General features: G+C 45.9%; 1 protein-coding gene across 9 annotated transcripts in view; it reads right to left on the reverse strand.

The window, feature by feature from the left end:
- LPIN1 (lipin 1) overlaps positions 1–15937 on the reverse strand; it is a 118626-nt gene that overhangs the window by 94939 nt on the left and 7750 nt on the right. For 3 of the 9 annotated variants that reach the window (XR_010599426.1, XR_010599423.1, XM_005293096.5), the window contains exon 1: positions 10101–10317. The exons of 3 other annotated variants lie outside the window; for them this stretch is intronic. Coding sequence is in view for 3 of the 6 variants with exons in the window: in XM_005293096.5 (XP_005293153.1) it covers positions 10101–10106 (6 nt within the window). In the remaining 3 variants the exon portion in view is untranslated. Of the gene's footprint in view, positions 1–2428; positions 2529–9875; positions 9918–10100; positions 10318–15937 lie in introns of those variants that run through there. 3 more of the 9 variants (XR_010599422.1, XM_065587692.1, XM_042848704.2) reach the window with 2 other exon arrangements.

Here is a 15937-nt window from a genome sequence, read left to right on the forward strand (position 1 = left end):
CATAATTTTTAGCAGTGAGGGTAATTAACCATTGGAATAATTTATCAAGGATCATGATGGATTCGCTATCACTAAGAATTTTAAAAGATCTCTTCTAGGAATTTTGGTGGGTGGAGGGGGAGTCCTATGGCCTGTGTTACATAGGAGGTCAGACCAGATCACCACAATGGTCCCTACTGGCCTTGAAATCTATGAATCTTGAGATCCACAGGTTCCCGGGCCACAGCAGTGTTCCAGTTCTGACAAAAGCCAGGCTAAAGGAACATGTCACCTACCAACTCTTTTCCGCTTTGTTTCAAGTTGCCCAGCCAACCTCAGCATGTCATAGCCAGCCTTAAACATGATCCTTTGGAGAACAGAGGTGATGTGTAGGGACAGTAAGTGACATTACTAACACAGTGTGCCCATAGTCAAAAGTACTCCTGGGGGAATTCTGCACCACTGCACACACGCAGAATTCATGTCCCCTTTCCAAGGGGGGAGCAAAGGGAAGCTGCAAGAGCAGTCACACAGCCCTCCCCAGTGGTGCGGGTGTGTAGTTTTGGGCACCCGGAGCAGCTGGCAGAGAGGTAAATCACTGGCGGGGGGCTGGGGATGCCCTGGCCGATGCCAGGTCAGACCCACCCAGCCCCATCTGCCCAACCCCTGTGCATCCGCCCCAAGCACACCTCTTTGTACCCAGAACTCCCAAACGAGCTCTGTGCACCCAGATCCCCACACCGAGCCACTGAAAATAAATACAAATTGGGAAACACATCAAAACTTGATTTACCAGATTCTTAATGGGACAGTTTCATGCTACCGCAGGGCTTCATGACGGCTAAGATGCATGATATGGTGCATGGCTGGTGCACCACCACAGAACAGAAACAAATAATCGAATAGCAGGTTGTGACCTTTCCTAGCAACCTAAACATTCTAGCTCACGAATCTGGCCATCACATACAGTCCCCAGCTAAAACCTCTCCAACGTATCATCAGTGATCTACAACCCATCCTGGACAATGATCCCTCACTTTCACAGGCCTTGGGTGGCAGGCCAGTCCTCGCCCATAGACAACCCGCCAATCTGAAGCATGTTCTCACCAGTAACTACACACCGCATCATAGTAACTCTAACTCAGGAACCAATCCATGCAACAAACCTCAATGCCAACTCTGCCCACATATCTACACCAGCGACACCATCACAGGACCTAACCAGATCAGCCACACCATCACCGGTTCATTCACCTGCATGTCCACCAATGTAATATACGCCATCATATGCCAGCAATGCTCCTCTGCTATGTACATCGGCCAAACTGGAAAGTCACTACGTAAAAGGATAAATGGACACAAATCAGATATTAGGAATGGCAATATACAAAAACTTGTAGGAGAACACTTCAACCTCTATGGACACACAATAGCAGATTTAAAGGTAGCCATCCTGCAACAAAAAAACTTCAGGACCAGACTTCAAAGAGAAACTGCTGAGCTTCAGTTCATCTGCAAATTTGACACCATCAACTCAGGATTAAACAAAGACTGTGAATGGCTAGCCAACTACAAAAGCAGTTTCTCCTCCCTTGGTGTTCACACCCCAACTGCTAGAAGAGGGCCTCCCTGATTGAACTAACCTCGTTATCTCTAGCCTGACTCACTCTTGCTTGCATATTTATACCTGCCTCTGGAAATTTCCACTACATGCATGCAAAGAAGTGGGTATTCACCCACGAAAGCTCATGCTCCAATACGTCTGTTAGTCTATAAGAGCCACAGGACTCTTTGCTGCTTTTACAGGAAAATATAAAAACACTCTTTGACATTATTTGCCTCTCCACGCAGACAAGCAGCTCCAAACCTTTTCATTTGTAAATTTATCTCAGCCACCAGCACTGCTATGAAATTATTTCCTGAATAGGCCGTATATGTCCACCTTTCCCTGTCCATACCAGGCTGCACTTTCCATGGGAATGTAAAAGCAACAAGGAGTCTGGTGGCACCTTAAAGACTAACAGATGTATTTGGGCACTAAGCTTTCGTGAGTAAAAACCTCACTTCTTCGGATGCATGGGAATGTACACATTCACCCCTCTGCAGAGGACTAGCACAAGGCCAATGCACCAGTTAAGTGCTTCTCAATCATATTTTGAGGGCTTAATTTGGAGTAAAATGTTTCACGGATCTTATATGGTCCCTTAACAACATGTTCTCTGATCTGTCACCCCACCTACCCTCAAATCCATTCACTGGCTTCTCCTTTTATGCCTCAGATTCAAGGTCCCCATCATCACTTTTTAAGCCTCTATTCTACACTGTCCCTGCCTGCATTTTCTCCTATACTTTCTCTCAGACTCTACCCTCTGTCCGAAGCCTCCATCTTTAACGCTGCATTTCTCCCAGAAACACAGTTAGGCTCCTATTCAGCAAAGCACGAGCTCACCTTTAAACATGTGAGTTGTCCCATTGACTCCAGTGGGATTACCAACATTCTCAGAGTTAAACACTTGCTTAAGTACTTTGCTAAACTGGGGCCTCAGTCCACAAACCTTTCCAGGCTCAGTGTGCCTGTAAAAACGTTCCTTTCTCCTAAAGCTGCCCCCCCTCACCCCCCGCATAAAACACTGAGTATCTAAAATTGACTGTTCTGTTCCCCTTCTCTGTTAACCTATCACCCATTGGGCAAGTGGTGTCAGCCAGAAATTAGAAACCTGATCTAGTCTTGTTCCTGCAGTTGTTGAGTCTGAACTTTTGATGAGCTTAAACTTAACCCAGACTTGATGTCTCTGTCTGAACTTTTAATCAAAGCTCTGACCTGTGAACTACTCATGACACCCCCCTCCTCTTAAGTAGCCATCTCCCCTTTTCTCTACCTAATTTACATTTTAACCTGTTTTATCCTGTAGAATCTTGATTGATTATACATGACCATTATGATCTGTTAATCACTTTGTTTACTTCTGTGTATAAATATTGATGCTCACCCCTAATAAACTTGCCACACTTACTCTGAAGCCTTTCAAGCTAAGGATAGTGTGAGCCCGTTGATCAACGAATTGGTGTCTGGTCTCTGACAGATTGTGAGCCCCATACCAACTCCGCACAAACTCGGGTGCTGGAGAGTTGAGTGAGGACTTGCTTTTTTACCTAACAATTTGGGAGTTTGTCCGGGATATCCTTCTGGTGCGGTGCCTCTGTCCAGTGGTCAGACCACTCATATACGAATTGGCAGGCGCCACGGGAGATTTCTCCCAGCCAATTCAATATTGAGGGGTCGTGTACTGGACAGCAGGGTAAACGCCAGTTGGAGGGCTCCTGTCAGACACCATGGGTCAAGGGACTAGCGTGCCTCTTGAGAGTCCGTTGGGGATTGTAAATAAGTTATGGAACGAAGGGAAACTCCCAGTACAGACAGGAATGTCTAGGAGGAAGTTGTACACACTGTGTGTAAGGAATTGGACTGGGTATACCGCGGTATTGGCCAACCCGGAGATGAGGTGGCCTTCGTATGGCTCTTTCGAACAGGCTGCCTTAAGAGGAGTAAGGAGCCAGATCGAAAAAGACCATCCGGGACAGTTATGTTACTGGTTTTGTTGGGACACAGCAGCAGAGCTGTGGAAATCTTTAAAAATTATGGCAGTCAGGTATTCTCCCGAGAGTGAACCCCCTCCATGTTATTTCGATGAAGGGTGTAAACCACGGCGTGTTTTGACTCGTCAGTTGGTCCCCACTGCCCCTGCCCCTATTCCTCCGCAGGGGGACTCTCTCCAGGGCGCAGAGGGGAATCTGCAGGACTCCAGGTCGGAATCTCTGCAGAGGGATAAGGGGGAAATGGAAGGGCACACCTCGGGAGGAGTAATTACTAGGCAAAAGATCAAGCAGATGCAGCAGGTTGCATACCCCTCTCCTGGGGACGCCCAGAGGGTCCGGTCGCATCCGCAGATACTTACACCAGGGACAAATACACCCCTGCACCACCAGCTCAGCCCGTTCCCCAGGCCTGGATCAACTACAGGCAACAGCAGCAGCTGCAGCAAACTCAGCCTCCTCAATGACGGTACCCCGGGGGCGAAGGCAAACAATGTGATGGTCTTATTTCCTTAATGTCTTTAGCCGGCTCCTTCCTCACTTTCTCCCCTCCCAGCAAAGAGCCTCGTCTAACCCTTTCAGTCCAGGGACTGCCTGTCTCCTTCCTCATTGATACTGGAGCTACTTTCTCTCTTTTAAATCATGCCCCCTCTCCCTGGCTATCCTCTGAGGTTAAAACTGCAACTGGGGTGGAGGGCAACCCACAGTCTCTGGGACTCACTTTGCCTCTAAATGTTATTTATGCTGATAAATGTTTTTCTCACCGTTTTCTTTTTCCCCCAGCTTGTCCGATCCCTTTGATGGGCCAGGATTTACTCTGTAAGCTTGAGGCTACTTTAACCTGCACTCCTGAAGGGGTAGGATTATTGATGACAGTGTTAGGAGATTCGGCCCCAACTCAGGGTAATTGGGAAACGTCCCCTCTCTCTCCCCTGACCTCACTGACTTGCCTTTAACCCTCTGGGGAATTTCTGACACTGATGTTGGCCTGCTCCTTTCAGCAGAGCCAGTAAGGATTCAAGTGAAGCCCTCCTTAACCCCCCCGTCAGTCCCTCAATACCCCCTGTCGTTGGAAGCCCGGGAGGGCATCCGCCCCATTATCGAGGGATTCATTGCACAAAAGCTAGTCCGCCCTCAGCGCACTCCCTGTAACACCCCTATACTGCCTGTCAAAAAGCCTCCTAAAAAGAACGGAGACCCTATTCGTTGGCGCTTTGTACAGGATCTACGGGTTGTTAATCAGTATGTGGTCCCTCTTCATGCAGTAGTTCCTGATCCAGCTACTATCATCAGTCAAATCCCCTGGGATGCTGAGTGGTTCACTGTTATTGACTTAAAATCAGCTTTTTTCAGCATTCCTGTGCACCCAGACTCTCAGTATCTCTTTGGTTTCACCTGGGAGGGACAAAGTTATGTCTGGCAACGACTTCCTCAAGGCTACAGAGACAGCCCCACGATTTTCAGCCAATGCCTCCGCCACGACTTGGAAGGCTTCACCAGTCTGCAGGGATCCACGTTAGTCCTATACGTAGATAACATCCTATTAGGTAATCGCGAAGAAGCTGCCCTCCGCATCGATGGTAAGGCACTTTTATTATACCTACACACCAGAGGCCACAAGGTAGACCCTAACAAGATTCAGTGGGTCTCACAGAAGGTCCGATATCTGGGCTTCCTATTAACCCCAGAGGGAAGACAAATGGACCCAGTCCGCATAAAGACTATCCAAAACTGCCCTCTGCCAAACACCAAGAAACAACTTCGAGGTTTCTTAGGATTAATTGGCTTCTGTCGCCCCTGGTTACCGTCCTGCGGGGAGTTAAGCAAGCCGCTCCACCGACTCACTGCTAACCTTGCTCCTGACCCTTTGCAGTGGTCCCCGGACACAATCCAAGCCTTTCAGTTACTCAAGGACAGTGTGGCCTCCTCCATGTCTCTCCGCCCCCCCAATTACAGCAAACCCTTTCACCTTTTTGTCCACGAGAGGGGCGGAATTGCTAGTGGCGTCCTTACCCAGCTGAGCGGGCCCCACCATTTCCCGCTTGCTTTTTACTCTCAGCAGATCGACCCTGTCGCTCAGGGAACCCCATCCTGCACCCGGACTCTGGCAGCAGCTGCCCTGCTGATCACAAAGGCAAAGAGCCTGACCCTGGGTCATTTTACCACGGTTTGGACCTCTCATGCCTTGTCAGCCCTTCTGCGTAGGGGCACAACCCAAGTCTTTTCGGCCCATCGTCAGCAACAGCTAGAGGCCGAACTCTTGGAAGACACTAACCTAATTTTTGAAAGGTGTGGGCCCCTTAATCCAGCTACCTTGCTTCCTGACCTGCCAGTCCTCCAGGATCAGCACGACTGTGTGGAAGTAGTTTATAGCATCTTACAGATAAGGGACAACCTGTTTGACGTGCCACTGGACAACCCTGATTGCATCCTCTTCTCGGACGGAAGCTCCTTCTATGTTGATGGCAAGCGTTTCACCGGTTATGCAGTCACCTCTGAATGGGACATTCAAGAGGCCGCCTCACTGCCAGGCAACTGGGGAGCCCAAGCCGCCGAACTCTATGCCCTGGCCCGAGCTTGCCAGTTGGCCGCTGGTAAGACCGTTACCATTTTTACTGATAGCAAGTATGCTTTTGGAGTTGTGCATTGTCACATCCACCTCTGGAAGTTTCGAGGTTTCCAGACAGCTGCCGGTAAACCCATTCAGCACCTCCCCCTCATCCACAAGCTTTTGGATCCTCTCCAGGAACCCTCGGTCCTGGCTGTAGTTCACTGCCGGGCCCATACTAAAGATGATAGCCCCGTCACCCGTGGGAATGCCCTGGCTGACGCCTCCGCCAAGACGGCTGCCGTCTTACCCTTAGCCATGCCCATGTTGGCTATTGCAGCCTCCTCCTTTACTCCACCGCACCCCGTACCAGTACCCGCTGCTGAACTACAGTCGTGGGAGAGCCTCGGAGCCACTCTGGTCAAAGGGACCTGGCTTATGCCGGATGGCCAAGCCTGCCTCCCTCGCTCCACATACCCCATGGCAGTTCGCTGGCACCATGATAAGGGGGGTCACTATGGCACGCACGCCCTTGTGGACACCATCGCTCACTTTTGGTATGCTCCAGGCATTCAACCCTACTGCCTGTCAATAGTGAAAGCATGCAGCACATGTCAGCGTAATGGACCTGCTCCGCCTCTTAACAAAATTAAGGGTGGAAGACCTCCGCCTGCTGCTCCATTTCAACATCTTCAAATTGACTTTGCAGATATGCCAAAGGCTTTTGGGAAAAAGCACCTCCTTGTTTTGGTTTGCCCTCTGACTTCCTGGGTCGAAGCTTTTCCTACTGCTAATTGTACTGCTGCCACAGTGGCAAAGATTCTCCTTAGAGACATTGTACCCCGTTTTGGCATCCCTCTCGTGCTTGACTCAGATCGCGGACCTCACTTTACTGGTCATGTCCTTGGCCGTTTAGAACAAGGACTGGGCATTTCACACTCCTTTCATACACCCTACCACCCCCAGTCTAGCGGGAAAGTTGAGCGTATGAATAGGGAGCTTAAGTTTACATTGGCTAAATACTGTCAGGAAACAGGGTTAAAGTGGCCTCAGGTACTTCCCTTGGTCCTGTTTCACCTTCGTACTCGCCCAACCCATGTATTGGGATTATCCCCCTTTGAACTGCTCTATGGACACCCCCCTTTCAAAGGCGGGGCGCTACCACGTGCTGATGTTTCACTATTGGGAGGGGATCATATGACCGCGTGCCAGTTTCTCTCCCTACAGGCTCGCCTCCGTACCCTTTGGAAAGCCTCGCAGTTTTCCCAGACCGTGCCGCTGGAAGAACAGATCCACCCGTTCCAACCAGGGGACTTCGTCTGGGCCAAAAAGTTCGTTCGTGGCGACACCCTCCAGCCGAGGTTTACTGGACCCCACCAGGTTCTTTTAACAACCCACACTGCAGTGTTCCTGGAAGGACGCAAATCCTGGATCCACCACTCCCACGTCAAGCCAGCCGTAGTGGACCACAGTGACGGACCAGCAGCTCTTGCCACCACTGAGGACACTGCCTCCGACCAGTGGACCAGCTTACCTCTTTCAGACATCAGACTTAAATTGACTCGGCAAAAATGAGAGGACCTTTTATTATGCCTTTTTAGTTTATTTTCTGCTTATGAAGATAATGCTTTTATTAGATATTCCCACGAGGTTAAAACTCGTATTTTAGAAAATAGAAGTAATTGCTGGGTATGTACTCAATTTCCAGTAAATGCAGAACAGGGACTCCCCTTCACACCCATTCCCCTGACCACTGCTAATATGACTTGGATGCCACCGGCTAGAGTAAAAGATCCAGTCCAACACAATCTTACATGGGACAAAACAGGAGTGCCAATTAACAGATATCTCAGGGTAACCAATCAGACAGGATCACTGTGTTTTGTTAAAGAAAAGGGGTCAACTTTTGTGGGAACAAGTAAATGCAACATGTATTTTAATGGCACCGCCTTTAGTAAAAATCTTGGCTTCAAGCCTTGCGCATCCCACTTATCCCATATGTGGATCCCTCACTCCGATCCAACTTTTTCATGGGTGGGCAAGCCTTCAGAGTCAGCTTTTAAGAAGCCCTGCGCAGATCATGAGGGTGTCCAACTAATTGCTAAGGGACATACGATTGCCTTCTACAACTGCTCAAACAGTACTACACTGCCCTTTGAAAACACCACTACCAAATTGTGCCTCTGCAGTTCGCACAACGACCTCTCTGCGTTACCAGGGGAACAGTGGTCCAACGGGTGGTGGGTTACCTCCTACTTTGAGAAATGGAATACCCGAAACGCATTGTATGGAACATACTGGGTGTGCGGGCCCAAAGCTTATTACTTTCTCTCCCCTGATTGGGCAGGGTCATGTTATTTGGCATGGCTAACACCGCCTTCTCGCATCTCCCTCACTCCCCCTCATTTTCCCCACGTTCGTAACATCCGTGAAACCTTCAGAGATATTAATATCCGTGATGGTTTGTCGTGGCAGCGGTGGGCTGGTCTCATTAGCTTGAGGGGTGGTGTCATCCGTCTACAGGGACTACTAGAATCTTTAACCAATGAAACTGCGACCCTATTTGAGAATCAGGCCGGGGAAATGTCCCAGCTGCGCCAGTTAGCTTTGCAAAACCGAATGGCTTTAGACATAATGTTAGCAGCCCAGGGAGGAACTTGCGCCCTCATAAATGAAGAATGCTGTGTTTTTGTAAATGACACCTACTCTGACACTTTTCAACGTACCAAATATCTAAGGGAAATGGCTAAGAACTACTCCTCTGGCCAGCCACCTTATGATTGGTGGGGAGCCTTATGGAATTGGCTGCCTGGATTTGGGTGGGTTAAAAAACTCTTGGTGGGTATTGTTGGGGCCATAGTTATCCTTATAATACTGTGTTGCTGTATTCAGTGTGTCCCCTCCCTCATAGACTCATGTAGGTCAGTTTATTCTTTTCCTACTTCAGCCAAGGGCCTTATTCTCTTCGAGTTGGCCCAGGCTGAAATTGCCAAGCGGCCCTTGGCTCCTTAAAATGGGGTGTAGCTTTTGGTAAATAGTTATCCCAAAGCTACAAATGGAGGAATGTTGAGTCTGAACTTTTGATGAGCTTAAACTTAACCCAGACTTGATGTCTCTGTCTGAACTTTTAATCAAAGCTCTGACCTGTGAACTACTCATGACACCCCCCTCCTCTTAAGTAGCCATCTCCCCTTTTCTCTACCTAATTTACATTTTAACCTGTTTTATCCTGTAGAATCTTGATTGATTATACATGACCATTATGATCTGTTAATCACTTTGTTTACTTCTGTGTATAAATATTGATGCTCACCCCTAATAAACTTGCCACACTTACTCTGAAGCCTTTCAAGCTAAGGATAGTGTGAGCCCGTTGATCAACGAATTGGTGTCTGGTCTCTGACAGATTGTGAGCCCCATACCAACTCCGCACAAACTCGGGTGCTGGAGAGTTGAGTGAGGACTTGCTTTTTTACCTAACACAGTCATTAAATATTGGTACAGTATGTCTGCCAAACTTCTATTAATAAATCACCTCTCTCTCTCTCTGCCACTGGGCTATTCTATGATAAAAGTCCAGCCCTTCCCATCCCCCCCACCACCACTTCCCTCTTCTTTGTACTTCACAGATTCTCAGGGACTGCTTTCAACACTCTGCTAGCTCCTAATCTTTTGAAATGTGTCGATCATACCCACTCTCTAAATCAGCACACATCAGAGGAGGAGGAATGTTGAAATCAATGGTATTACTCACATGAGTAAGGGTTACAGGATCACGCTCCTTTGAAATGTAATGCTGTGGGCAGAATATGTACAAACAAGCAAAAAATATCATAAGATTTGGTATTAACAGGAATTGACCTATGTACACACAACAACAGAAAGAAGATGACTGTGTATATTACAGGAAAAATACATCAACAGTAAATTGTTAACCAAATAATTCCTAATCTAAGTCAGCTATTATAAGAAGACTTACCAACATCTCTCAGAAATTTAGAACCCTCTGGAAATTTCTTCTAGGTTTCTTTCAGACTCTATGTGCGAGAATGTGCAGTGCTCTCCTTTTAAATCTTCCAATACTCTCAACAAGAGACTTCAAAAACAGAGTAATCAAGTTGTCCCTTTTCACTCCTGTCACCATTTACCAAGTCTTAGCACCAATAACCTTCTCAGTGAGTCCCCAGCTCCACACTGAACTTGAGAGCAGTTAGACTCGCAAATGAGTAAAGCATGTAGCACGCGCACACACACACACACACACCCTCATCCTCACCCTCCCTCTGTAGAAATGCTTTGTGGACATCTCTTCAGGTTCTATTCTACCAGCTGGAGTGCTCCGACATCACAAATCTAACACAGGAGTGCTGGATGAAAGCATAGTGGGCAGTGAATTTGAAAATAAGATAATTTCTCTTTTACTCTTCCTGCTGCTTTATCCTAATGTTATTTTTTATACTTTTCCATAAGGGATGGGCGTTATTTTGCACTATACAGTATATTTAATCATCATCATCCCTAGTGCTTATATAGCTCTTTGCATCAGTAGGTCTCAAAGCACTTTACAAAGGAGGGCAGCCTTATTATCCCCATTTTACAGATGGGGAAACTGAGGCAAGAGAGGTGGCTGACCTGACCAAGTTCAACCAATGGTTGAACCAGAATAGAACCCAGATCTCCTGAAACCCAGTCCAGTGATGCCCATCAGGCCTACCACAGACATGTAAACTGCTATAGTTTACATGTCTGTGGTACCTGAAAAGCATCTCTCTAATATACACACAAATGAAAAGCTTTAAAAGAAAGGCTTTGTAAGTGCTCTGCCATTTTTTGTCCAAACAAAAATGTTCAGTGAATAACAAGTAGAACTGACTTTCCAGGAAAGATCCAGTCAGACATCCTCAAGACAGGACGACTTGAAAGCAGAAGTTGGCAGAGCAAGAGTGAGTTAAAAGTTTACCCTGAAATGAGAGCCCCTCACTATCTAGCTAGCTATCTAAGCTGCTTACGTGGCTCCCATGCTCGCTGTTGCATCCGAGCATCTCACAATTTTTAATGTGCTTATCTGCACAACACACCTGTGAGGTAGAGAAGTGCTATTATCCCGTTTTACGTATGAGGAACTGCTGTACAGAGAGACTAAGGGCCAGACTTTCAAAGGCCCGTAGGTGGGATTCACAACGGTATTTTGGCACCTAATTCCCATTGAAATCAAGGATAGTGTCCATTTTTTCTTTTGCATAGAGACTGTCTGCCCCTTGATGGCATATATCACATTGGTAGATGTACAGGTGAACGAGCCCCCGATGGTGTGGCTGATGTGGTTAGGTCCTATGATGGTGTCCCTTGAATAGATATGCGGACAGAGTTGGCAACGGGGTTTGTTGCAGGGATTGGTTCCTGGGTTAGTGTTTTGTTGTTGCTGGTGAGTATTTGCTTCAGGTTGCGGGGCTGTCTGTAAGCGAGGACTGGCCTGTCTCCCAAGTTCTGTGAGAACGAAGGTTTGTCCTTCAGGATAGGTTGTAGATCACAAATCAGACATCAAGAATCGTAACATTTAAAAACCAGTAGGAGAACACTTCAATCTCCCTGGACACTCAATAACAGACTTAAAAGTGGCAATTCTTTAAGAAAAAACCTTCAAAAACAGACTCCAATGAGAAACTGCAGAACTGGAATTAATTTGCAAACTGGACACCATCAAATTAGGCCGAAATAAAGACTGGGAGTGGCTGGTTCACTACAAAATGTAATTTTTCCTCTGCTGATACTCACACCTTCTTGTCAGCTGTTGGAAATGGGCCATCTTGATTGCATTGGCCTTGTTAGTACTACAAAAGTAATTTCCCTCCCTTGGTATTCACCCCTTCTTGTCAATTGTTGAGAATAGGCCACTTCCACTTTAATTGAATTGGCTCATTAGCACTGACCCTCTCCCCCCCCCCCCCCCCCCACACACACACTTGGTAAGGCTACTCCCATCTTTTCATGTGCTATAATATACATACATTCTGCTTACTGTATTTTTCACTCCATGCATCTGATGAAGTGGGTTTTAGCCCACAAAAGCTTATGCCCAAATAAATTTGTTAGTCTCTAAGGTGCCACAAGGACTCCTCGTTGTTTTTGCTGATATAGACTAACATGGCTACCACTCTGAAACCTGTCAAGGATAGTTTAGTTGCCCAACCTGCTTAGATGATTTGAAAATCCCACTAGGCTCCTAGCTACATATTTAATTGTCTAAGGACCTTCAAAAATCTGGCTCTAAGTGACTATAGGTTCCTGCAGAGAAGTTTCCCAAATAATAAGACGATAGTAGTAATAAATAATAAGGTATTGATAAAATTAAATATACAGTTTTATTACTGTTTTGACAAAAAATTCACAATTGGAGCTTGAATTTGTGTGTACAAATTCACCTTGAGAAGCCTGCCTCTGATTCTTGACAGCATAACTTCTCAGAAATTATTATTTAACAGCGTATTTCACAACCTGTATTAGCTTGCTACTTGCTACTTACATAGCTTCATCAGTGCAAGGTTTTACTACACAGAGTTAGCAAACTAGGCCTCAGTCCTGCAAAGAGAACAGTGTAGAGGGAACCTGGCATCTGTGCAGAGTCCCACTGATTTCAGTGCGGCTCTGTGTCAAGTCAAGGGTCTGCCTCCATAATTCACCTAACAGGGTCAGAGCTCAACTATGGAAGTTCTACATCTATTATATACAGACACTGATATTTAGACTTTGTAAGATTGTTTTGTACCCTCAGTGTTTTCACTATGAATGAAACATTCATATCCCAAAACGTAACTGAGATTTTACTCTGCCTGTCTTCCAACATAGTGGTTTTCAACTTGTAGTCCACAAACCCCTGGGGGTCTGCAGACTTTGTCTAAGATTTCCAAAGGAGTCTGCACCTCCATTCAAATTTTTTAGGAGTCCGCAAATGAAAAAAGGTTGAAAACCACTGTACTAACAAAAAAGAAGAGAAATTGACATCAGCCAGAAATAATACATGTAGCCACTGGAGGTCACTTTTGTTTCAGCTATCTCGAGCTTTAGAGCGCTTGGTTTATCAAAAGAGTATTAAAAAGTCAGAAGGGTGCATATGGAATTTTATCTGACAATGTTCATTTAATTCCAGGCCATTTTGTGACCCACAAATTTGGTTTCTTGTGAATCGTTTTTATAAAAAGGCTATTTTCATCAAAACCATTCCAGATTTCAGAGGTTTGCAACATAAATTTATTTTTGCCCGAAAGCCATTTTGAAATTTAAAAAATGAATAAATCATATTTTAAATTCAAACATATGAACAGTTTAGATCAGTGGTTTTCAATCTTTTTTCATTTGCGGACGCCCCCTAAAAATGTCAAATGGAAATGTGGACTCTTTCGGAAGTCTGCAGACCCCTAGAGGGGTCCATAGACCACAGTTTGAAAGCCACTGTTCTATGGTAACAACAACAACCTTTTGCAGATCCCTTACACATAGTCTGCGGACCCCAAGGGGTCTGCGGACCACAGGTTGAAAACCACTGGTTTAGAGTGAAAATGAATCTATGTGCTTTTCATGAAACTGGATCATTATTGAAAATCATTAACAAAATATTAAAATCTCATGCTTGGTTTGTGCATTAAACACTGTGCGCACGTCTACCATTTAACTCAAAGGCTACACGTGCCAGACTGATGCTGCCAATGAGGAAGAGAGGAGAAAAAGTAAAACAGTAACACAGTGTACACCAAAAAAAGGGGTCAGATACTGCAAAATCATACCCCTACCAGTAGTCATTATTCATGTGATGAGTCTAATTGACTTCAAGGAGATTACTCACATGAGTAAAGTTCTGCTGGACCAGTCTCTACCATTTTGTTTGTTCGCTCTCCTTTGACTTTTATTTATTCAGGACCTCATGAATAAACAATATCTCCATGGCAATGCAGGGAGGGGAAGATGATTGCAGCACAGATAGACCTGAGCTGGCTAATGATGAAGCCAGCAGCACGGGCTGTATAAGCTCTCTTGGGACCCTGAGTAATTATCCAGGTGACTAGCCCCACTGAAGTCCATGTCGCCCGACTTCACTGCTATCAGTATATGAGCTAGCTAGATTAAAGCTAACTCATATGTATCTACACATGCTTCAATGACACCCCTCCGATAGCAGTATACACAGCCTCTTTTGATTAGACCAGCACACATACTACTAGGTCCCGCTGCATTCACGATATGCACAGGGCAGCAAACGTTCAGTTCCTACATCAATAACTTGCAGCTGTGATTCTACAAACTCAGCACTGCGCTTTAGCCAAATAAAAGAAGAAAGAGAGATTGCAGCTGAATACCTTGATAGGTGTTCTTCAAGTCAGGTGTGGAAGTCAAACTAGGAGACCCAACCATGCAGAACTCCATATGCTGAACTAGAATAGGGAACGGTTGAAGTACATGAAGCACTGGGCTCAAACCATTCAAATAAAGGTTAATTTTAACTATACCATCTTGTATGAAATGTTGATACCAACCAAAACCTGTAATAGTAAGATAACATTAGAGGCATTTTTCCAGTAATCCTACTGAGTTAAGGTGTTGGCGATTATTTTATTTAGCAACTTGCTCCTGTTTCTTTACACACACAAAACTCCTATTGATTTCAATGGGCCATATTGGGAATCCGAGATCAGCCCAAGAGTTTGTTAGTGAGGAATGGGAAACAAAGAGAAAACAAAACACCTGGCAGGGATGGTTTAGATAATACTTAGTCCTGCCTTAGTGCAGGGACTAGCCCTGATGACTATCAAGGTCCTTTCCAGCCCTACATTTCAGATTCTCTGATTCTAAAATAGAAGGGAGGGAAATCATCTGGAATCTCTGTTCTGGTTTTTATTTTACTTTTTTAATATTTTACAGTCCTTTAAATGTCCGGGGAATAAAGAGATGTATTTACAGCAGTTTTTCCTTCCCATCTAAGGGCTAGTGCTCAACAGGATTGGGATTAACTAGATTGATTCTTGTATGGTGTTTTACTAACTAAGCCACTAATCACATGAAGTAATATTAAATAATAAGCGGTGCTACAAGTCGCTGTTGCGGTTCCATCACACTGACAAGGAGTTCATGGTGTGTGTCCAGGAAATAACATTAGTGGGGAAATAAAGTCAAAATCCAGATGTAACCTTTCTGCCAGGCGGAGCCAGCAGCAACAGGGCTGAATTCAATACCTTTCCATCAATACAACACAGAAACGGCTCGAGCCCCCACCCAGTAACCTGGGAAAATTACACACCATCCCTGGGTGCCTCTGAGAGGCAATACTTCCCCACTCACAAGCACAAAGTCTGAGTGTAGAAAAGAAACTTTTAATAAAAGGAGGAAAGTAACTCAGCATTAATTTGGGAAAACACAGCAAACAGGGTTCATAAACATAAACCATGAGCAAAAGACCCACCCTCAAGTAAGTTGTGCAGTGTCCTTTTCCCTCAGGTTCTTAAGTTCAGCAACCCAAAAGTCTCTTTCACGTGCCGGTCCCTTCTCTGCACCCCACTCACAGTTGCTGTCCTTGGTCAGTGCAGACCCAGAATTCAGAGGTGCATCTGCAGAGTTCACCTCCCACCCTGGGTGGAGGTAAGGAGGAACCTTATTTGCTCCACTGCTCGGGCACTCACCTGCTGGCCACTCTCTGCGCCTCTCCATCAGCCACCTTGCTGGCCACTCGCTGAACCTCTTCAGCCACTCAGTTGCCAGCTGACTGTCAGTCACTTTTTGCTGCCACCTGCCTCTCTGCTGTGACTTCTGCACATCAGTCTCAGTGAT

Source organism: Chrysemys picta, chromosome 3 (genome assembly GCF_011386835.1).
Source record: "Chrysemys picta bellii isolate R12L10 chromosome 3, ASM1138683v2, whole genome shotgun sequence".
Lineage (NCBI taxonomy): Eukaryota > Metazoa > Chordata > Testudines > Emydidae > Chrysemys > Chrysemys picta.